Source organism: Selaginella moellendorffii, unplaced genomic scaffold (assembly GCF_000143415.4).
Source record: "Selaginella moellendorffii unplaced genomic scaffold, v1.0 SELMOscaffold_7, whole genome shotgun sequence".
NCBI classification, from domain to species: domain Eukaryota; kingdom Viridiplantae; phylum Streptophyta; class Lycopodiopsida; order Selaginellales; family Selaginellaceae; genus Selaginella; species Selaginella moellendorffii.
Window position 1 is genome coordinate 3,105,500 of NW_003314268.1, and position 23,669 is coordinate 3,129,168.

The window sequence follows — 23,669 nt, forward strand, 5'->3', positions numbered from 1 at the left end:
TTTGCCAAGACCAATATAGTTTTGCCTCATGCTAACTATCCGTTAGCACCGCACCATAATGTTTGTCCCCAACTCTGGGCCAAAGTTGCTTTCTTCTGGGAATATCTTTCCCACAACTTTAGTATGGCACATTCTGCCATCAATGAGATATCTCCTGTTCTCATACTTGGATCTTATGATCCTCCCCATACCTCATGGGGCGCCATACACCTCAATTTAAATGCTTCAACCAATCCTTTAGGAGCGTTCCCTGACCCCACTTGAGTCATCCAGCATTTTTGGACTTCGCTAAACTAACGACCCATAAGGTCTTATTTTTGAGGTGCCAGCTCACTCGAATACAATTTCATGTATTCATGTCCTACTCATAAGGACCATCTTGCAAATGTTACTCCAACACTTCATTATTTCCCGTTCTCTATGGGTTGCCTTTTGCCCCTTAGGACTATCCGCATAGTTACGAACACGAACACGGAACACGAACACAAGCCTCAGATTTCAGGAACCCGAACATGGAACACGATCACGGCCCACGATGGCTCACGAATATTCTACTGAATATTCTAAGATTATGTTATTTAAAAATTATATTCTATTTCTTATTATATTATTATAGGAATATGCTATATTTTATTATATTATTCTTAATATTTTTATTTGCACATAAACTACTTCACACTTTTAAACTACTCAAATATCCTGCATCTCATCGTCATCTTCAACCTCATGATCTTCGACCTCACGATCTTCGACATCATCTCCATCTTCCTCTTCCTGTCCTGACTCAAGCTCGTCTTCAGGATGAGGAACTGTCTCCAGGACTTTGTAGCTTACAAACTTGTCGTAATCACGATCATTTTTGCAGGTTAACAACCTGGTGTTGCAAGCCACAAAAACCAGATCCGCTGTCCTGTCCATGGTAAGTCTGTTCCTCTTTTTTGAAGAAACATGCTCGAAAGTACTGAACAATCTCTCCACCGAGGACGACGAGCATGCCTGACTTAGAACTCGAATGGCCAACTTCTGAAGAGCTGGAGTTTCATAACCATAGTCCTCCCACCAACGTACAACTCCCCTCTTAGTGCGATCAGCCTTAGCATCATATGAGTTGAAAATGCCTCCTATCCTCCGGTAAGTTAAAAGCTCATCACGTATCACATCCCTCTCATTGGATGTAAACATGGCCAGCAGATAAGCATTCCAGTCCTTCATGACCTCTCTGTTAGCATGCTTTTCATACTCCTGAAACTCAGGGTCCAACATGTACGCCACCGAGTGCATGAGCAAGTGATACTCATGCCACCTATTAGACATGATCTGATGAAGTTCCCTGTACCTGCCATAATCCGACTGTCCTTCCTCTAAACTTGCATCCAACCTGTTCATGCACTCATATATCTTTCCAATCGCAGGTATATCACCGTCCACAACACGAAGAAGCAGCATAACATCCTTGGACACCTCTAGCATGTCCTTAACCTGTTGCCAGAAACTGTCATCAAAAACCGTTGCATAACTATCCCTTCCTGCTCTCGACTTCGACTCAGGCCTTGCTCTGTACGCAGGGCATATGAACATCTGTTGTAAAGCTTCTCGGAGCTCCACCAGCCTCTCCATCATAATGAAGTTGTAGCCGAACCTGGTATCACAATAACGCAGCAATCGCTTGTGAGTAAACTCCGCCAGCAGTGCCACTATATGAGAGTGGTTTCTAACGAAGATCACCAAAGACTTTCCATGCTCCAGAAGTGTTGCCATCCATGGAAGTACACCGAAGTCTTTCAAGGCATTGTTCAAGCAATGGGCAAAACATGCTGCCCATTGAATTTTCGGGTACCTCTGTTGCAAAAGTGCTGCTGCTGCTCTGTTTGCATTTTCCCCATCGGTCACAACCATGACAACGTTCTCTGCACCTACAATGTTAATGCCTTCTTCCCAGCAGCGCAGGGTATTTTCAGCTGTTTTTCCTGTTAAGGAAATGTCGATAGCCTTCAAAAAAGCTCCTCGTCCTTGACTATATGCCACAAGCCCCATGATATGCCGATTCGTCCTATCTGCCCACCCGTCTGCGCATATGGTTGCACCCCTCTGCTCCCACTGCTTCCTCAAGGATGCCATCTCAATGTCAATGAATCGTTTCTCTTTCACCAAAAGCTTATCCCGGAGATCATCATATTTTGGTGGTGCATAAGGCACACCATGCCTGGCAACTTCCTGTATCATGTTGAGGAAGTAAGGTGACCGAGCCTTGACAAATGGAATGTGTTCATTCCAGAAAAATCTTCCAATAGCCACATCAACTCAGTTCTTCCGCTCAGGATCCATCGAATCAACAATATGGACTTGACTCTGTTTGCTAAAAAACAGGGAACTGCAGCCACTTCCACTTGACTGGGATGATACCACCAGTGGAAATCCTTGGACATTGCCATCCATTCTCATAGAAGCACCACCAGATTCATTCGGCCGTTTCTTCCCCCTTGCCCCTTTCTCGGAATCAATAACCTTTTGCATATTGAGTAGATCCGCTTTCTTGTTACCTGGGATGAGAGGACAACTCACAATATCCTTGCTGCCTGGGCCTTCTCCTAACAGATGAGCTCACACACGATCAACACCACTCAGTTTGTTCACCATTGGGCAGTATTTGCATGACCATAATTTGTGGCCATGCCCCCTGCTCTCAAGAACACTTACCTCATCCCACCATCGCGAAGAAGGATGCTTTCGCAGTATGCTGGATTGCTGCACCATGCTTGTTTGCCTTGGATTGCTGCTGCTGTGCCCTAAAATGGTGTGCCCTAAAATGGTGTGCCCTGGCTGCCGTGCGCCCTAAAACCAGAATATTCCGCGCGAGAATATTTTGAACAGTGGTCCGTGTTACTAACACGGACCACTGTTCATGAACACGGCCGTGGGAACACGACCCATGGCCGTGTTTGTGAAACACGGTGAACACGGCCGGGATCCCGGCCGTGTTCGTAACACGGACTATCCGTCCCTATGATGAGAATGCCGACTCATCCTTTGAGCACACCCTCAACTCCTTGGGTTCGTTCCAGCATTTATAAAAGGTAGGCTGCCCCAGCTACCATTTCGAGGGCTCTTGCCCTCATCCGTACTTGACCTCTCATGGTTATTATTTCCGGTCTCAAATTCATGAGCACCAGCCTCAACTATGTGCGGATTATCTTGTGACTTCTTTATTATTTTGGAGTCTGCATTTTTCCCGTGATCCCAACTATAGTTGTTTACCACAACTACCTTAGCTAGTTTGCTGAGTCAAACGCTCATCCAGATCACATCCTCAACTCTTTGAGGGAAATCTTATACCGTTCCCAAGATCCCGAAGTCATTCCCTTACTAGCCCTTTTCTATCCACCATATCGCTCACAAGTTCACACATGAACTTGAGTGGAGAGCCATGTCCTCTCGACGTGCTACTCCTCGAGGATAGGTCCATATCTAGGACCTTCCAATTCCAATACAAGTGGTGATATACTTGGCCACCAATAAGAGTTGGACTAAGGAACAACTCCGATACCAAGTTGTAAGCGACTAAATTTTCCATTCTACTTTAGTCACTTAACCACACCTTTGACCACTTGGGGGAGTCTCATTCACAACCTCCTTAAGTCCAATTCAGGACTTGGGACTTGCTAGCCTCGAGGATGGCATCTATGCCACTCATCCCTTGCACTTAGTCCAAGTGCTCCACATGTCCAGTCCCAAGATCGACACCCAAAGGTACCACTGACATATCGGCCCGTTACGCTAAGGCCATACCCATTCATCTTTGCCGCACTAGTGGTCCAATACCACTTGCATCACAATCCCATCTCTCCAAGATTGGGCCATTCGTCCACAAGTGGTCAACCCAGATCCACTCCTTAGCATCTTAATAGCCTTCCCCAATATCCCTTTGTCAGTTCCTACCAAGTCCCTTTTCTGTCCATGGCCATGTTTGCCGACACTGCCACTAGATCAAGGCCCACAGGCTCGACCACTAGGTCCTATGGTCCTCTGGGACTTCCTCACCATGTGACTGTATCCTTAGTCACTACACTAGAGGACTGCTCCTCCTCCTTTCCCCCATTTGGGACTCTGGGGCAACGTTTCGGAACACCATGGGCCTACGCGAGCCCCGTGGGTACTCTCCCCACCTTCCGCCTTTAGGTGCTCTAGCCATGGGCTTAGAGCGAGGTTCCATTGAGCCACGCCTGGTATCCAAGTAGGTAGTGCCACCCACACTTGGACTGGGAGCATCGGCCAGTCGATCTCCCGGGGGAACTAGAGCCAGCTCTTGAACACTTGACCAAGCTACCCCACTTGTCGGTCTGTATTCACTCTAGTCTTGGACTTCCTAATGGTCAGTTCATCACCCAACACTGGGTCCGGCCTTTCTGGGCCAAACTGGACTTTCCTGGCCAAATTGGCTCCACTGCAGTCCTCCCCCTTACTATACTTTTGGAGCTCACCAAACCCCCCAGGGTCTGGGAGACGAACGATTTGGGCTTTCACCCTCTCAGACTCAAACTCGGACTCAGACTCGGACTTGGACTCGGACTCAGACTCGGACTTGGACTCGGACTCAGACTCAGACTTGGGCTCGGGCTGGGTCTCGGCCTCAGTCTCGTCTTGGTCTCAGTCCCGGTCTCGGTTTCGGTCTCGGTCCCGGTCTCGGTCTCGACCTTAGACTCCATCTCGGGTCCTTCTCGGACTCCATCTCAGATTCCATCTCGGGTCCATCTCGGACTCCATCTCGGTCCATCTCGGACTCCGTCTCGGTCCATCTCGGACTCCGTCTCGGTCCATCTCGGACTCCATCTCAAACTCCGTCTCGGTCCATCTCGGACTCCATCTCGGACTCCACCTCGGACTCCATCTCGGACTCCGTCTTGGTCCATCTTGGACTCCAACTCAAGTCCATCTCGGACACTTCCACGTGTCATGTGTTGGTCCTTTTGGGTCCCTTTTTGGAGCCTCGCTTATTGCTCGCTTCGTGCTTGTTCCTCGAGCACTTTGTTGGGAGTTCCACTCCCGCTCTCGACCTTTCAAGTCGGAGCTTTTAGTCCAAATGTGTTACGCTCGTTTGGCTTTTGTTTCGGCCATTACCACATGGCACCCTTCCAGCTCCACTTTGGGGCCAAGGGATTTTGTGTCTCACATAATAATCTAACAAGCATAACATGTATGGACTAAAGGTTCTGAATTAGAAAGTCAAAAGTGGGAGTGGAATTCCAAACGAAGTGCTCAAGGGATGAGTACAAAGTAATCGATGAATGAGTTTTTTAAAAGGGATATAAAAAAAGACTGATATATGGCAAGTGTTGTGATGCATGGAAGTGTCAGAAACGAGTCTAAAAAGGAGTTTGAGAAAGACCCGAGAAGGATTCTAAGATGGAGTCCAAGATAGACCCGAAATGGAATCTGAGATGGACCCGAGGTGAAGTCCGAGATGGACCCCAGATGGAGTCTGAGATGGACCCAAGATGGAGTTTAAAATGGACTTGAGATTGAATTCAAGATAGACCCTAGATTGAGTCATAGATTGTAGCGCATGTGATCATGAGATGAGATTTGAATATACTGTCACTGTGGATCCTTAAAACCTTGGGGGATACATAGGGATAAAATAAACACTAAGGGCTCTCTCATCAAGCAATTGCCCCTTTTCTAATTAACGTGTGGTATCGGAGCAAATGGGGGTGAGTGTAGCGCATGTGATCATAGGATGAGATTTAGATATACTGTCACTGTGAATCCTTGGAATCTTAGGGGATAAATAAGGAGAGAGATAAGGTGCACTACATAAATGGACCCGAGATGGAGTTTGAGGTCGAGTCTGAGATGGACTTGAGATGGAGTACAAGGTCAAGGCTAAGAAAGATATTGAGACCAAGTTTGAGTTCAAGTTTTAGTTCGAATCCAAGTCCGAGTCTGATAGTGAAAGCCCAAAGCATTTGTCTCCCAAACCCTAGGGGGTTTGATGAGCTGTGAAAGTATAGTAAGGGGGAGGACTCCAATGGAGCCAATTTGGCCAAGAAAGACCAATATGATCAAGGAAGGTTATACTTATGTGTTGGGTGATGATATAATCACTAAGGAGTCCAAGGCTAAAATAAATACAAATAGATAAGTAAGGTAACTTGATGAAGTGTTCAAGAGCCAGCATTAACTCCCCTAAGAGATTAAATGGTCGATGCTTCCAATTCAAATGTGGGTAGCACTACCTACTTGGATACTTGGCATGGCTCATTAGAACCTCGCTCTAACCACATGGCTAGAGCACTCAAAGGCGGAAGGTGTGGGAGAGTACCCACGAGACTCACATAGGACCACAGTGTTTTGAAATGTCATTCCAAAGTACTAGATTGTGGAAAGGAAAAGAAGTAGTCCAAGTGGAAGGTGGGGAGAGTACCCATAAGATTTACATATGACCATAGTGTTTCAAAATGTCATTCCAAAGTCCTAGATTATAAAAAGGAAAAGAAATAGTCCTTTTGTGCTACAGTCATATGGTGAGGAAGTCCTAAAGGTCGGTGGGACTTAATAGCTAGGCTTTTAAACCTTGACTCAATGGTAGTGTCGGCAAGTATGGTAATGGATAAAGACTTGGTGGGAACTGAAAAAGGGACATTGGGGAAGGGTGTTCCCTATGTCTTCTAGCATTTTAAAGATGCTAAAATGTGGTTATGGGATGATCACTCATAGATAAATGGCCTACTCTTTGAAAAATATAGATGGTCTTTGACCACCAATGTAATATAAATGAATGGGCATGGCTTTAGCATAATGGGTTGATATCAGTCAAGAATAGGACATATGGAGGTGGCAAGCGAAACTCCTCCAAGTGGTCAAAAGTATTGTTAAGTGACTAAAGTAGAATGGAAAATTTAATTGCTTACATGATAAAGTGTAAATCAATCAAATACCTTTGTCTAACAGACTTAAAATTCAAGCAAAAGTAAGAAACATATGCTAGAAAAACCTAAAAGTATTGAAACAATTGAGCTTTATAACAAAAAAAAATGATTCAAAAATCTCTAGAATTGTTCAAAAACTTTGGGAGTGATTTATATAATAATAGCATTAGAAGTTTGTTGATCCAAGCCAACACTTCAAATTGCCATTATAATGCCTAGTTATCTTTGAACTATCATATGTTAACCAAAACCAAATGAAAACATATATATGGATGAGTATGGTTTACACAATATAGTATAATTATGCATGATATTTCTTTTACATTAGGACAGTTTTAACGTTGCACGAAGTAAGATCCTAGCTGCAGGGACGACTTTTCTTCAATCATTTCTGTAAGAGTTAGAGCTTCTCATCAAAGAAGGTGTAGGAGTGATATATAGTTTTCCAGGAGGTTTTGAGTCAAATAGTGATAAAATTAGATGTAGGAGATGCCATTAGGAGATAACCAATGCTAGTATTTTATCTAAATTCATAAAGCTACATAAAAGGATTGAAAGAATGGTGTTTGAAAAACTAAAACTATAGAGTTGATGGTTTACAAGTCCATCTAAGAGAAGTACAATAAAATAAAGGGATTCAAGGAAAGTCATTACTATTGAAACTAAAAACACATATTTATAACTAGATATTTTTCTTACTATTTTTGTAACTTGTTTTTGCAGACTCTATATTTTAGAAGCATGCATCATGGAATCAATACATACTCTTGCAATTAACAACTGCAAGAAAATTAATAAAGAGATTTTTAGAGTCATGATTAAAATTAAAACAAAGGTAAGGATGATGACTATTCACTCACCATTTTAACAAAATGATATAATGTTAACCACCATAAAATCTTTTTCTTGGCTCATGCAAATGAATAAGGTTTTCTTTCAATGGTATACTTTATATGTGATAGCTATATTGGTTGGAGATGCCTTGATAGAATAGTTGAGGCTCATTAGATATTATGACCATATTCTATATGCCAGAGATTGACATTTGAGACCATATGGACAATTAAATCTATTGAATGGAAATTCATATATGTCTATATTAGAGTAATATTTGGGACAAAATCTCACTGAAAACATCTTTATTTATGAAGAGCATATAGTGCTAAAAGTGAGTTCCAGGTTTTGTATGAAATCCCCAAATTGAAAATAATATGGTTGAAACATCATAAGAATTGTGAACTAAGTTTTGGTATGATTTTTACTTAACTTTTTTTTTTCTACAGATCATTCTTCAAAAGTATGAATTTGCTAAAGGTCAAAGAAACTAATAGGCTACTACCACTAGAAAGTCTGAAGAAGATCTTAGGATCTTACTTTGTTACACTATAAATAACATAAAAATTGTGCCCTTACAATTTATAGCCTTGTTGTGGAAAAAAAACAGGGATCCTTAGCTTATGTTTACAAAAAACTAAAATCATTGTTAGCCATTTAATACCAATGATTACAAAATGTAGAGTTATGTTCAGTTTGGAGAAACTCATAGAAAACAAAAATGGCCCCATCTTTGATGCCAACACAAATGCAATTTGAATATCTAAGTATGTTAAACTATATAGTTTTTATTATGTTTTTGGTTTGCTTAGAGTAGTGTAGAATATACTTGGATATTCTAGGATATTCCACTATCTAATGATTGTTATTCACTTGAATTAATCTCGTATTTGTAATTTTATAGATATAATTATAATTTATAAACTTTCCCAAATATTTCCTTGTATATTCTAGTTTATTTAATGGTTGATATGTAATAAGATTAGTCTTTATAAACTTTCAGTTAATCAATTATATTATTAAATAATAATAAGAAATACTATTAAGCAAACCAAATGTTGCTGCATGCAACATGCAGCAAATTATTATTATTTTACTTATCAGAAAATTTATATTATTGAGACTTATTTCATAGCAAATTAGTATAAGAATTCTAATTACAATGTTTAAGGCACTTTGTTTCTGTTTTTTTTTCTTAAATAACACATTTTTAGGGTAGATAAATACACTTGATGGCATATTTTAACTCTTGATTTTATGCATTCTGATCATATATACAATCTTAATTTCCAAAAGTATTTTCCAACAACAGCAATATAAATTTTAGTTGAGGACATAGTAGAACTTTAAGGAAGGCTCGCCCATATTGTGGAGGTTACATTAATGCAAACTATATAAATCAAGTTGTTGGAGAGCATTGATAATGTTCCTAAAACTTTATACTTGAAAGATCCATCTTGTAATTCTTAGTGAATAATATTAATTTTTTTGTTTACTTACATAGGGAAGTAAACACTTTCAAGGATGGATGAGTTAAAGACATTGCCATTTGATATTGGATAATATAGGCTTATAATAAACTGGGTAGATTAGATGGTCGGCTATGACATGAATAATTTGATCAAACTATAATCTATATGAATAATTATATAGCATATAAACTCTAGAAAACTAATTGGATAACAATGTTTCAGAAAAACTATACACTATCTAGGCTATAAGAAAATTATGTGAAAAATCCATATGAAAATGAAAATTTATACATAATGCTAAAAATATATTTAAAAAACAATACCAAAAGGATAGCCGCACACCAAATTTGCAGGTGGGAAAAGCCGTGTTTGATCGCTTCGTGGAGTCTGGACAGTGGCTCCAGTCCGTGTTACGAACACGGCCGGGATCCCGGCCGTGTTCACCGTGTTTCACGAACACGGCCATGGGTCGTGTTCCCACAGCCGTGTTCGTGAACAGTGGTCCGTGTTACTAACACGGACTGTGATCCCGGCGACCACGGCCGGGATCACGGTCCGTGTTAGTAACACGGACCACTGTTCAGAATATTCTCGTGCAGAATATTCTGGTTTTAGGGCGCACGGCATCACACGACAATCCAGCCAGGGCGCACCATTTCAGGGCACAGCAGCAGCAATCCAAGGCAAACAAGCATGGCGTAGCAATCCAGCATATTGCGAAAGCATCCTTCTTCGCAATGGTGGGATGAGGTAAGTGTTCTTGAGAGCAGGGGGCATGGCCACAAATTATGGTCATGCAAATATTGCCCAATGGTGAACAAACTGAGTGGTGTTGATCGTGTGCAAGCTCATCTGTTAGGAGAAGGCCCAGGCAGCAAGGATATTGTGAGTTGTCCTCTCATCCCAGGTAACAAGAAAGCGGATTTGCTCAATATGCAAAAGGTTATTGATTCCGAGAAAGGGGCAAGGGGGAAGAAACGGCTGAATGAATCTGGTGGTGCTTCTATGAGAATGGATGGCAATGTCCAAGGATTTCCACCGGTGGTATCATCCCAGTCAAGTGGAAGTGGCTGCAGTTCCCTGTTTTTTAGCAAACAGAGTCAAGTCCATATTGTTGATTCGATGGATCCTGAGCGGAAGAACCGAGTTGATGTGGCTATCGGAAGATTTTTCTGGAATGAACACATTCCATTTGTCAAGGCTCGGTCACCTTACTTCCTCAACATGATACAGGAAGTTGCCAGGCATGGTGTGCCTTATGCACCACCAAAATATGATGATCTCCGGGATAAGCTTTTGGTGAAAGAGAAACGATTCATTGACATTGAGATGGTGTCCTTGAGGAAGAAGTGGGAGCAGAGGGGTGTAACCATATGCACAAATGGGTGGGCAGATAGGAGGAATCGGCATATCATGGGGCTTGTGGCATATAGTCAAGGATGAGGAGCTTTTTTGAAGGCTATCGACATTTCCTTAACAGGAAAAACAGCTGAAAATACTCTGCACTGCTGGGAAGAAGGCATTAACATTGTAGGTGCAGAGAACGTTGTTATGGTTGTGACCGATGGGGAAAATGCAAACAGAGCAGCAGCAGCACTTTTGCAACAGAGGTACCCGAAAATTCAATGGGCAGCATGTTTTGCCCATTGCTTGAACAATGCCTTGAAAGACTTTGGTGTACTTCGATGGATGGCAACACTTCTGGAGCGTGGAAAGTCTTTGGTGATCTTCGTTAGAAACCACTCTCATATAGTGGCACTGCTGGCGGAGTTTACTCACAAGCGATTGCTGTGTTATTGTGATACCAGGTTCGGCTACAACTTCATTATGATGGAGAGGCTGGTGGAGCTCCGAGAAGCTTTACAACAGATGTTCGTATGCCCTGCGTACAGAGCAAGGCTTGAGTTGAAGTCGAGAGCAGGAAGGGACAGTTATGCAACGGTTTTTGATGACAGTTTCTGGCAACAGGTTAAGGACATGCTAGAGGTGTCCAAGGATGTTATGCTGCTTCTTCGTGTTGTGGACGGTGATATATCTGCGATTGGAAAGATATATGAGTGCATGAACAGGTTGGATGCAAGTTTAGAGGAAGGACAGTCGGATTATGGCAGGTACAGGGAACTTCATCAGATCATGTCTAATAGGTGGCATGAGTATCACTCGCTCATGCACTCGGTGGCGTACATGTTGGACCCCAAGTTTCAGGAGTATGAAAAGCATGCTAACAGAGAGGTCATGAAGGACTGGAATGCTTATCTGCTGGCCATGTTTACATCCAGTGAGAGGGATGTGATACGTGATGAGCTTTTAACTTACCGGAGGATAGGAGGCATTTTCAACTCATATGATGCTAAGGCTGATCGCACTAAGAGGGGAGCTGTACGTTGGTGGGAGGACTATGGTTATGAAACTCCAGCTCTTCAGAAGTTGGCCATTCGAGTTCTAAGTCAGGCATGCTCGTCATCCTCGGTGGAGAGATTGTTCAGTACTTTCGAGCATGTTTCTTCAAAAAAGAGGAACAGACTTACCATGGACAGAACAGCGGATCTGGTTTTTGTGGCTTGCAACACCAGGTTGTTAACCTGCAAAAATGATTGTGATTACGACAAGTTTGTAAGCTACAAAGTCCTGGAGACAGTTCCTCATCCTGAAGACGAGCTTGAGTCAGGACAGGAAGAGGAAGATGGAGATGATGTCGAAGATCGTGAGATCGAAGATCATGAGGTTGAAGATGACGATGAGATGCAGGATATTTGAGTAGTTTAAAAGTGTGAAGTAGTTTATGTGCAAATAAAAATATTAAGAATAATATAATAAAATATAGCATATTCCTATAATAATATAATAAGAAATAGAATATAATTTTTAAATAACATATTCTTAGAATATTCAGTAGAATATTCGTGAGCCACCGTGTGCCGTGATCGTGTTCCATGTTCGGGTTCCTGAAATCTGAGGCTCGTGTTCGTGTTCCGTGTTCGTGTTCGTAACCATGGCTCCAGTGACTTGGCTTGTGACATGCTCATGGTCAAGCTCTATTGCCTGTGGAAGGAGCAATCGCTCATTTTGCAAACCATGGCAGCCAAGTTTGGCATTTCCTGGATTGTCAATGGACAAGCAAACAGGTGGCATTGTAGTGGCTACACTCGGCAGTGCAGCGTGGGAGTAGAGAGAAGATCGAGGTATATTTTCATATCAAAAATTGGAAAACCTGAAAACACCGACATTTCTCAAGTGTTTATTGTTGGCTGAGCGCCTAAGTGATCTCTAGGAGGCACTTGCGTGCGTTCCACGCATTGAGCGCATCCTGAGGACTCCAGTTGGTGACTTGACGACCAACAAGAGTCTTGAGCATGCTATCGTAGAACCTCTTTTGCCCCCTGGCAAGCTCCGCTTCACCGCCAAGGGTAGGCATCTTGTTATACTCTTGTACCGTCCTGCAAGTCTGTCAATACCAAAGCGCTTGGAAACGCGGCTCTTACCTGATGAAGAAGCGGCGAACCGGGTGAAGACCATTGTGGATTCTCATCTTGATCTTAGCGAAGTCCTTCCACGTTTCGAAGTTGTTCTGTAATTCGGTGCGGGTGAAGCTTGGAGTGAATTTCTTCGGATTCGCCTCCATCTTTTCTTCCGGGAACTCTGCGCACACGACCACAAATAGCTAGACGGGCAGCCGTTTTTGCAGTCATTTACCTTGCAAGCTGGCCTGATCAACCTGATTGTTCTCCACCCAAACGAAACCATCTATTTCCAGGATTCCGTAATACCAGTCATCCCAGTTATCCTTGTCACCGGCCTAGAAGACGATATGCTCATGATCCAAGTGACTAACTATTCTTACCATGGTGGTAACTGGCGGTCTGTAGCTCTTCGGATGCGCTGCTGTCTCCAGAAGTTCCTGTATGGCGTACATAGCTGGCCGGTAGAGATTCTCGACGCCCGCGTTGCGTTTGAAATCCAACGTCACCTTGAGCCGCAGGCCACGAAGCGTGTAGCGTTTAGTGTACACGTACATCTTCCAATCCGAATGGTGCCTCGGAGAAGAATTGCTCGCAGACTGAGGTTTATCAGCAGGTCATCTGTTGAAGAGTCCAAAGACTCTCAGAGTTGGGAAGGTTTTGCGCGTCAACCTGGGTCGCCTGTCTTCCTTGTCAACCTCATACTGGAGCACAAAGTCCGCAGATGGCGATGACGGGGGCTCCTTTCCAAGTTCGCGGGGCCTTGTAAAGCGGCCAAGGTTCCGTAGCATCCTGTCCAGTATCGGTGCGACCTGCATCTCTTCTTTGCAATCACCTTGGAACGAAGTCGAGTAGGCCACATCGTTGGCGATGAGCTTGTTGACGCAATGAAGAGCCTGACATCTCCACGGCAGCAAACCTATCGTATGAGGGCGCTTGCATAGAGAAGAAATGATTTTAACTTTTTTACCGTGATCTTTCATGACTAGCAAGTAGCATGCATTGGAGCATCGGCCACTTCAATATGGTTCTCCAATTCAGGTAGGACCTCTAGCACTACCTGTCTTTTCTGCTCTCCACATATCCTGACCACAGTCCAAAAGAGCCCCGGAATTTCATCTTGTCGAACACTTTTATATTCCCCTCCATTTGAGTAGCAGCTGGAGAATAGGCTTCCGGACTTTCCAAGCTGGAAGTTCTGGAGAGAAGCATGGCTATCCACCCACTCTTATAAAGTGTGCAAATTTTTAATTTTTTCCTTGTCAGTTTACTAGGGGGGAGTGTATCACATAATTGTTTACCTGAAATCACATTCAAATACTTATCAATCAGTTCTTTCAAACATTCTCTTCTGCTAATGTCAAGATACAGTAATATTCTGTTGATATTGAAATCCAAGTAATTCACAAACCTATATCTTGAAATCGAAGTGTTCGGTTTTGAAATATAGATAAGTTCTATAGCTCAACTCAATTAAAATGCCTTTGAGCTGCTATCTTAGAGCCGAGAGAAGTTCCACTTTATTTTCAGTCTTGTCTTGGCAAATTTTACCATAGAGAAATCTCAAGCAGCCAATATAAAACCTTGCAAGAACCCTAATTTCTGGTGGTTATTTGGGCAATGGCCGCAACTGGCGGTGATGTGCCGTCGCGTGGCGGAAATCCGTGGCGCCATCGAATGCTCGGAATGGATTCCTGGAAGCACGATCGAGATTGAATGCGGGCACATTCCGGCAACAGCAGCAGCAGCGAGGATTTCAAGTGATAACGGCAGCTACACGACTGTTCACAGAGAGTGGAAGCCGATGGTGAAATTGCGTGGTATAGGGTTCTTGCCTCCTGATTTTCTTGTTTCCTCGCAGCTGGTCCTGTGGATATCAATTCCAATCTTAGCTTTGTCTTGTATCCCGATCCCAAGCTCCGCGCGAGGAACATCCGCATCAATTCCTTCGATGATAATGTCAAGAAGCTTATGCTGGACGTGACGTACAGGTATGTTCCTCGCGAATTTCATTACGTTGGCATGCCTTGTTTTCTTGTCTTTCTTTTCATTTTTGCCAGGAGAGATGGAGTAGGCTTGTCGACTCCACGATTAGGCAAAGGCAAAGGGTATGTTTTCGTGAATCCAATGATTGTCAAGTTTGGGAAAGAGCGAGAAGCTGATACTCTAGAAGGATGCCTACCTTTTTACGGCGCTCAAGCCGATGCCTAGGTACTATTCCTTTTGTACATAGAGATTCTCTTTTATAACTTGCGTCTTTGTTTCCAGAGACCGATATCGATCTGAGTTGAAAGCTCAAGATATCAATGATGCTTTATTTCGTTAAAGTGGGATTTTTCATTATCCCACTTATAGTGTGTGGCCACATGCCATTTTTATAACAACAATAAAAAATTGAAGTTTTAACTTTATAATTTATAAATTAAAAACTTTTCATATGATTTTGTGTTATAATATTGTGAAATATAAAAAAATAAATTAAAAAACTGATAGAAATATTAATAAATATTAATTAAGTACTAGGAAATGGCATGTGGACACATGCTAATTAATGTCCCACTTTACTGAATAAGTCCCACTTTAATGAAATAAAGCTTAACGGGAAGAAATTTGGTACCACCTTCAGGGGCTGGACTGCTCGAATTTTCCGACATGAGTATGATCACCTGGAGGTAATGTCTCGTTTGTTTTTTTTCTGTGCAAACATCAAGGTGGCCGTGGTATTTGTTCGCACAGGGTGTCCTTTACATCGACCAGATGACTCCAAAAGCACTGAACTCAATTGGACAAGAACTTTTGGTAAGAGATTCCATAGTTGTATGTGCCCTCATGTCGGCTTTGTTTGCAGAATCTGGAAGAGGAGTTTGAGAAGAGGTCTGGGACGCCTCGTCCCGATGTGGTTAAAGACAAACTGTTAAGTTTGATCCCGGTCGTCTCCTGTGAAGATGCTCGGTTCGATTACGCGCTCCGTTTTCAACTAACCGGAAACTTCAGCTGACGAAGAACAATAAGCCTAAAAGCGAATCCAACCGGGCGGTGAGTGCCCTGCTTTTATTTCCATTGTGAAGATGGCTAGAAGCTGAACCTTTTCTCCTTTTCTTTTCTTGTGTGATATTGTTTCAGAGTTTCAGAGTTGAGGATCCCGTGCCACACGAACTACCATCTGAAAGCGATATGGCCGACCTTCATATCATCCTGGTTAACGCTGAGAAGAGAATCAGAGCACTGACTGCCTCCAAAACTACATCGGTGAAAAAGGCCAGAAGAAGTGTGAAGAAGAAACATGGCCAGCTATGTGAGGCTCCATTGGGCGGGCCTTTTGTGTTGCCTCTCTCGAGGAGCCCAAGGAGGAGCTCTTGTTTTCCTGAAGTTCTTTCATACCCGACAATGGTTTATAGCAGCAAGGCTGACGCAATGCAGTTCTGAGGAAGAGTTGTGGCCATCACGGGTTGATAAATGGAGGTTTAGCAGTCCAGATGAAGACCTTTCTATTGGCTCGAGCACTTCAGCAGATTTCGGTCAGATTACCGGTCAGAATTCGGTCTTAAGGAGAGAGAGTTTGGAAGTCCCATCTCTCGGACCTTTGGGACGACTTCGTTATTCTCCAGGTGCTTTAATTCAAGCAAGATACTCGAGCAACGTTGCGGCAGAAAGAAAGTGCAGCGCTCCGGGCGAGGAAGTGGTCCGAGTCTTCCGGACGGAGGCGCGAAAATGAGGATATGTCCGGGAAAGCAGGTGTATCAACACAGGGAAGGCCGAGTTGCGACTCAGGAATTCAAACGCAACAACAGAGGTGGCAGCGAAAGCTCCGAAAGACCAGCGTCCGGAATCGGGAGAAGCAACTAGACGACGGCCAGGATGTTGAGATCGGCGTGGAAGGCTAGCAGGCAAAGTAAACAGTGTGGGCGCTAACCTCGTGTTTTTGCAAAAACTTGCAGGAGGATACGTGCGGGATTGAAGTTTCCGCGGTTGCCAAGTTGTTTCCAGAAGGCTTAGCACTCTATAAAATCCTCTTTTTGATAAGGAGTTGTGGTCATGTTTTCAAGCTATCCTCTTATTCTTCTCTTCGCTCTTGATCTTCGACATTGTGAGGCTTTTTCCAGTATGGGCACTCGTGTCGCAGATGATAGATGCTATCTCGTAGCACACTATACGAGCGTGTGGTCGTACCTGTGGCCTCACATCTCGCATTCTTTGGACGTCGAGAGTGTGAACTTGGATTGGAGGGCGAGATTTTCTCTGTTTATGCTCCGGAGCGTGAGGTCTGTCTCTCAACCGCTGAAGCACTTTGGAAGATGGGTGGAGAAGGCAATTAACCTTTGTGCATCCAATGGAGGAATTCTCAGGACCTTGTATACTCTTTCGATGGATCCACAAGGTAACTAGAATTGATTTCACGGTGTTGACTTTTAATTGTGTGCTGTTCTTCCAGCGCTTGTTGATCCTTCCGAGGATTCGGAGAGCTACCTAACTTTCAACGGCCACATGGAACCAAGAATCAGCCTCCTCCAAGCCCCTTCGTCTCAGCGTCTGTGTCTTTCATGTCCAGACTCCAAAGCGGTAGCAGATGTTTGTGCTATGGCGTCTAAGGTTGCGTATGAGAACCCGAAGTTCATCGAATTTGTCGTGAATCAGAATTGGAAGGTAAGTCCAAGCCTTGCACAACCTCTGACTCCATCAGCTTCTCCTTCGCAGATGCATCTACTAGGAACTTACAACTGTTGGAACGGTAAGAGGTCGCTATCCAGTTTCATCTGACGTTGCCCTCACCCTTTCATGCTACAGAGTTTCAGAAAAAAAACTCGACTCAAGCATTCATCTTCGCGGACCGGGAAACTGATGCCGGAGCCATCGTTCTTGCCTTCCGGGGAACGGAAGCCTTCAATGCATACGACTGGTGCACAGACTTGGATTTCTCCTGGTACGAGCTCCCGCAGCTCGGCCGTGTCCATCTCGGATTCCTCGAAGCACTGGGCTTGGGCGACAGGAACAGGATGCAAAGCTTCCAGAGGTTGAAGCAGAACATCTACGAGAACTCGAGGACTCCGTTGTCACAGACTCCAACATCTGGATTACCCGACTTTGTCCTCAGCGATGAGACGAAGCTGCTCGCATACGACCACATCAGTGCGGAGCTCGTCACCATCCTCCGGAAACACAGAAACGCAAAGCTCTACATCACCGGTCACAGCCTCGGCGGTGCTCTGGCGACGCTCTTCACCGCCATGCTCTTCTACAACCGGGAAGAGAATCGAGTCTTTTACAACACTGAGGACGACGTTGCCAGGAGGCTCGCGGCGCTCTATACGTTTGGCCAGCCCCGCGTTGGGGACAAGAGCTTTGCGTCCGTCATGGACACCAGCTTAAACAAGCCAACCATGAGGTACTTTAGAGTTGTCTACAATAACGACATGGTAGCTCGAGTTCCCTTCGACAACTCTCTGTTTGGCTTCAAGCATTTCGGGAATTGCTGCTACTTCACTTACAACTACTCCCTCCAGGTACTTTACTTCGAGACACTGCTCTCTGTGTAGGATCCATATTAACGTTCTGCACAGATCCTTCCAGACGAGCCATTTCGCAATTTCTTCTCCCCGGTTTACATGGTGCTGTCCCGGCTTTACGCGCTGTTCGAGCTCGTCCAGAGCTTCTTCATGAGCTATAGATATGGCGGGGAGTTTAGCGAGACGAGGTTGTCCACTGTGGCAAGGATTGCAGGCTTGCTCGTGCCTGGGATCGCCGGCCACAGCTTGGTGAATTACATCAACTGCGTCAGGCTGGGGCCCGACCATCTCGATCCGGCGTGCCTGCAAAACACGGAGTGGGATAAATCCCAGTAAGCATCGCAACTTCGTACATGTCAAATAAAACTTACACATGGTGTCACTCAGAAAATATATAAAATGAACACAATTACATTGCCTTCAAAACCGAATGCACAATGGAATTCTCTGTATGGAGACAGGGCTATTACTGGTGGAAGTGCAAGCATGGAATGAAACCATGCAATTTATCCTTACCACCCAGAAAGGAACCATAGACAAAGCGTTGATGATCGACTCTATCCACCTCGACTATGAGTTCCACAAAAGATGGTGGCATGACTGTGTGGCTTGGACTGCTTGTTGCAACCAGATGTCCTCTATTTCTTAACTACAGCTCTAACTCTACAATATCTTTCCACTCCAAGATTGCCACTTGTGCAAAGAGTGCTTCCAAGTTGAAAAGGTTGTTGATGACTGTCGAACAACATTGATTCAAACATTCAATCCCATGGTTTTCAGAGAAATGGATTAAATGGAAAAGAGGTCATCACACAGTGCCATCTGCTTGTCTTCTTCTACCAATGTGATCGGGCATGCCGGCTGTGACCTGCCTGTGGCATTTGGAGAGCAAGATGACTCAATGAACTATGACAAACAAGCTGATTCTTTGGAGGTTAGAAGGTCCATGAAGGAGTTGCCTCTAAACCCAAGCAATACATTGGTAATACATTGGTAACATAAAAAAACTTGCACTAAAATTATTTGAATCTCATCTTTATCTACAAAATTATATTGATACTGATTTAATAGATATTGATGGAAGAAGTGTTGTTATAAGAATTCAACATTTAGCTGGAAGTACTCCATATTGTTCTACAGGAATTTCAACTGGAAAACTAATTTTAGGTGGTTCTCTCCAAAACTCAATAAATGAAATAATTAGAAAGGTAATAAATAAAGCTCTTTCTAGTGAATGTTGAATTATGTCTAATAATTATGTCATTTGATATATATTAGTAACTCGTTAAAAACCCTTAAATTATTTAGAAAATATAAATATTGTTTTCAAATATTTTGAAAATTGTGATATTACTGTGACTACTTTAAGTGCTGGTTTCTCTGATCATATTTTATATAAAGGTAAATTTTTACAATCCATTGTATGAATGTACTATATATCAAAATGAATTGTAAACTTGCATTTGTTTCTGGAAAAAATAATTTATTGGAATCTCCAAATAGTGAATATTTTGGAGAGTGTTTTTTAGATTTGTAAAATGATGGAAATTTAGTGTTATATACTTCTAAACAAAATGTATTATGATCTCCCAATATGTATTGTTATGACAAACCAAATTGTTTACTTTTAACTTATATTACAGTTGAAGATAATTGTAAACTGGTGAGTTACTTGACAACATATCCAAGCAGAGATTGGTGGACATTAGATTATTCTAAACATATTGGCTGCTTAAGCTAGAATTGTCTTACTGAATAGAAAATAATTTGCTCTTCAAAATGCAATAATATTTACAAGAATTGAAGAATCCATCCTCTTCATTCCTCTTGACCTTCAGAACTAGCAGCCAAGGGGGACATGACTAGAAATCATGTAGGCTTGCCCGCGCAGGTTCGAATCTGACCATGATTTTCTTCATTTTCTTTTAATCACCTCCACCACTGCCGCCTCTTGTATCCTTGTCATGCCGCTCAACGTTCCTCCTCCTCCTCCTCCCGCTGCCACTGTCTTCTTTCTCTTGGCTCACAGTGCCACTGTGGATGCCGGCCTTGAATTTCCTCCTCCTCCTCCCAGCCTCATCTTTCCCTTCCCGGGCCCCCGGACCAAATGCTCTAGATCACTGCCATCACTAAACTCATCGCTGCCATTGTGCTCCACCATCTCCTTGACATGCCCCCTCTTGAGATGGAGGTTGAGCTTGTACTCATAGAACTTGTCACAACCTTTGTAAGGGCATGCGAATGGTCGACCAGTGCCGGTTGCTGCTGCTGCTGCTGCTGGTTAGAGAAAAGCCGGGAAGGGACTCGACAAATGCTCATTCTCTTCTGAACAACGAACACGGTCCAAGCAGCATCCGAAGAATTCTGGGATGTACAAACCGCGAGACACAAGTGATGAGACAACAATAATGATGGCGACGATGGCTTATCTTCTTCTCTGAAGGAAACAGAAGGGAGGAAAAAATCTCCCAGCATCAAGTCTTTGTTGTTTTTGCAAGTGCAGTTCAAGTTCTAGTGGCATTTCCCTCAACCAGTGTGACATCTAACTTGCTTAAGGTGGTCGATCCAATCAATCTCCTCTATGTATTTATATTATCTCTAATGGGTTTAGTGAGAACTAAACCAAATAAAAGGAGAGAACTACCATAAGTAATTTAATAAGTCTCTAAGTTGGAGAGACTATGCTCTTTAGAGGATGGGCAAGGTATAGTGAGCCTTTGGTATTAAACTATTGACAAATATTGGCTAGGTGTCAAGGATGAAAAATGGTAATCAATGATGAGTTTATTTTATAAAATGGTTTATCATTCAATGAGAATATCAAACTTTGTATATGTGTGGTGGAGTTGGGAGACATAAATCCCTAAGCCCCAAAGTCAAGTAGAAAGGGTGCCACATGGTAATGGTTGAAGTGGAAGTCCAACAAGCATAACATATATGGACCAAAGGCTTTGACTTGGAAAGTCGAAAGTGAGAGTGGAACTCCAAATGAAATGCTCGAGGATGAGTACGAAACAATTGATGAATGAGTCTCTAAAAAGGGACACAAAAAGGATTGACATATGGCAAGTGTCATAATACACGGAAGTGTCAGAAATGAGTTTGAAAAGGAGTCCAAGAAGGACTCGAGATGGAGTCCAAGGACCTGAGATGGAGTTTAAGAAGGACTTGAGATGGAGTTCGAGATGGACCTGAAAAGGAGTCCGAGATGGAGTCCAAGATGGACCTGAGATGGAGTTTAAGATGGACCCAAGATGGAGTCCGAAATGAATCCAAGATGGAGTTTGAGATGGACCTGAGATGGAGTCCGAGATGGATCCAAGATGGAGTCTGAGATGGACTTGACATCGAGTTCGAGATGGACCCGAGGTTGAGTCCGAGATGGACCTGAGATGGAGTCTAAGGTCGAGTCTAAGATGGAGTCTGAGGTCGAGTCTGAGATGGACCTGAGATGGAGTACAAGGTCAAGGTCGAGAAAGAGATTGAGACCGAGACCGAGACTAAGTCCAAGACCAAGACTAAGTCCGAGACCAAGTCCGATCAAGTCTAATTTTGAGTCCAATAGTGAAAGCCTAAAGTGTTTATCTCCCAAACCCTAGGGGGTTTGGTTTGGTGAGTTCCAAAAGTATAGTAAAGGGGAGGACTCTAGTGGAGTCAATTTGGCCAAGAAAAACCAATGTAACTAAGGAAGGTTATACCCATATGTTGGGTGATGATATAACCACTAAAGAGTCCAATGCTAAAGTAAATATAAATAAATAAGTAGAGTAGCTTGGTGAAGTGTTCAAGAGCTAGCACTAGCTCCCTTAAGAAAGTAAATGGTCAATGCTCCCAATCCAAATATGGGTGGCACTACATACGTGGATACCTAGTGTGGCTTATTGAAACCTCGCTCTAGCCATATAGCTAGAGCACCTAAAGGTGGAAGGTGGGGGAGAGTACCCACGAGGCTCGTGTATGACCATGTGTAAGTGACTAAATTTTCCATTCTACTTTAGTCATTTAACCATACCTTCAAACACTTAAAGGAGTGTCATTCACAACCTTCATAAGTCCAATTCAAGACTTAAGGACTTGCTAGCCCCAAAAATGGCATTCATGCCACTCAACCATTGCACTTGGTCCAAGTGCTCCACGTGTCCGATCCCATGACCAACACCCCAAGGTACCACCGACATACTAGCCCATTACGCTAAGGCCATGCCCATTCACCTTGGTCACACTAGTGGTCCAACACCACTTCTCAAAGATTGGGCCATCCGTCCATGAGTGACCATCCTAGGTCCATTCCTTAGCATCCTTAAGATGCCCATAGACATGGGGAACAGCCTTCCCCAATATCCCTTTAACAATCCCCACCAAGATCCTTTTTTGTCCATGGTTGTGTTCACCAACACTACCACTGGATCAAGGCCCACAAGCCTGACCACTAAGTCCCACTGTCCTCAGGGACTTCCTCACCACATGACCATATCATTAGTCACTACACCAGCGAATCACTACTCTTCCTTTCTATAGTCTAGGACTTTGGGGAGAACATTTCGGAACACCATGGCCCTACGCGAGCCTCATAGGTACTCTCCCCACCTTTTGCCTTTTGGTGCTCTAATCGTGGGCTTAGAGCAAGGTTCCATTGAGCCATGCCAAGTATCCAAGTAGGTAGTGCCACCCACACTTGGATTGGGAGCATTGACCATTTGATCTCCCAGAGGAACTAGAGTTGGCTCTTGAACACTTCACAAAGCTACCCCACTTGTTAGTTTGTATTCACTCTAGCCTTGGACTTCCCAGTGGTTATCCCATCACCTAACACCTGAGTATAGTCTTCCTGGGCCAAACTGGCATTTCCTGGCCAAATTGGCTCCAGTGGAGTCCTCCCCCTACTATACTTTTGGAGCTCACCAAACCCCCTAGGGTCTGGGAGACGAACGCTTTGGGCTTTCACCCTCTCAGACTCAAACTCGGCCTTGGACTCGGACTCGGACTCGGGATTGGGCTCGGTCTTGGCCTCGGTCTCGGTCTTGATCTCGGTCTCAATCTCGGTTTCGGTTTTAGTCACGGTCTCGGTCTCGGTCTCGACTTCGGACTCTGTCTTGGACTCCATCTCGGGTCCATCTTGGACTCCATCTCAGACTCCATCTCAGGTCCATCTCGTGTTATATGTTGGTCCTGTTGTGTCCCTTTTCTAAAGACTCTTTTATTGCTCACTTCATGCTCATTCCTTGAGCACTCTGCTGGGAGTTCCACTCCCGCTCTCGACATTTCAAGTTAGAGCCTTTTAGTCCAAACGTGTTATGCTCGTTTGGCTTTCGCTCCAGCCATTACCACATGGCACTCTTTTGGCTCTACTTTAGGGCTTAGGGATTTGTGTCTCACAACTCCACTACCCATAGACGAAGTTCGATGTTCTCATCGAACGATAAACCATTTTATAAAGTAACACTAGCATGTATTACCTTTTCCATCCTTGGCACC

The 23,669-nt window shown here is 43.6% G+C and overlaps 4 protein-coding genes across 5 annotated transcripts; 3 read left to right on the plus strand and 1 right to left on the minus strand.

The window, feature by feature from the left end:
• Window positions 1-690: 690 nt before the first annotated feature.
• On the minus strand, window positions 691-2,223 carry LOC112345219. The gene has a single exon (XM_024671551.1). It carries the CDS (start codon window positions 2,221-2,223, stop codon window positions 691-693), a length of 1,533 nt encoding a protein of 510 aa, XP_024527319.1.
• An 8,560-nt stretch (window positions 2,224-10,783) lies between these two features.
• LOC112345220 lies at window positions 10,784-11,989 on the plus strand. Its single transcript, XM_024671552.1, has one exon. It carries the CDS (start codon window positions 10,784-10,786, stop codon window positions 11,987-11,989), a length of 1,206 nt encoding a protein of 401 aa, XP_024527320.1.
• A 2,340-nt stretch (window positions 11,990-14,329) lies between these two features.
• LOC9634081 (peptide deformylase 1B, chloroplastic/mitochondrial) lies at window positions 14,330-15,688 on the plus strand. The gene is made up of 6 exons (XM_024671553.1): window positions 14,330-14,510; window positions 14,552-14,681; window positions 14,751-14,808; window positions 15,285-15,362; window positions 15,427-15,489; window positions 15,539-15,688. The coding sequence occupies exons 1-6, from the start codon at window positions 14,330-14,332 to the stop codon at window positions 15,686-15,688; spliced, it is 660 nt and encodes a 219-aa protein (XP_024527321.1).
• Window positions 15,689-16,747: 1,059 nt separating this feature from the next.
• LOC9652580 lies at window positions 16,748-18,592 on the plus strand. Of its 2 annotated transcripts, none has more exons than XM_024671447.1 (5): window positions 16,748-17,068; window positions 17,123-17,334; window positions 17,386-17,419; window positions 17,476-18,191; window positions 18,249-18,592. In XM_024671447.1, the coding sequence occupies exons 1-5, from the start codon at window positions 16,795-16,797 to the stop codon at window positions 18,528-18,530; spliced, it is 1,518 nt and encodes a 505-aa protein (XP_024527215.1). In that variant the 5' UTR covers window positions 16,748-16,794; the 3' UTR covers window positions 18,531-18,592. The 2 variants fall into 2 exon arrangements, with proteins under 2 accessions (XP_024527215.1, XP_024527216.1); XM_024671448.1 differs by having other exon boundaries at window positions 18,259-18,463.
• The last annotated feature ends 5,077 nt before the right edge of the window (window positions 18,593-23,669 follow it).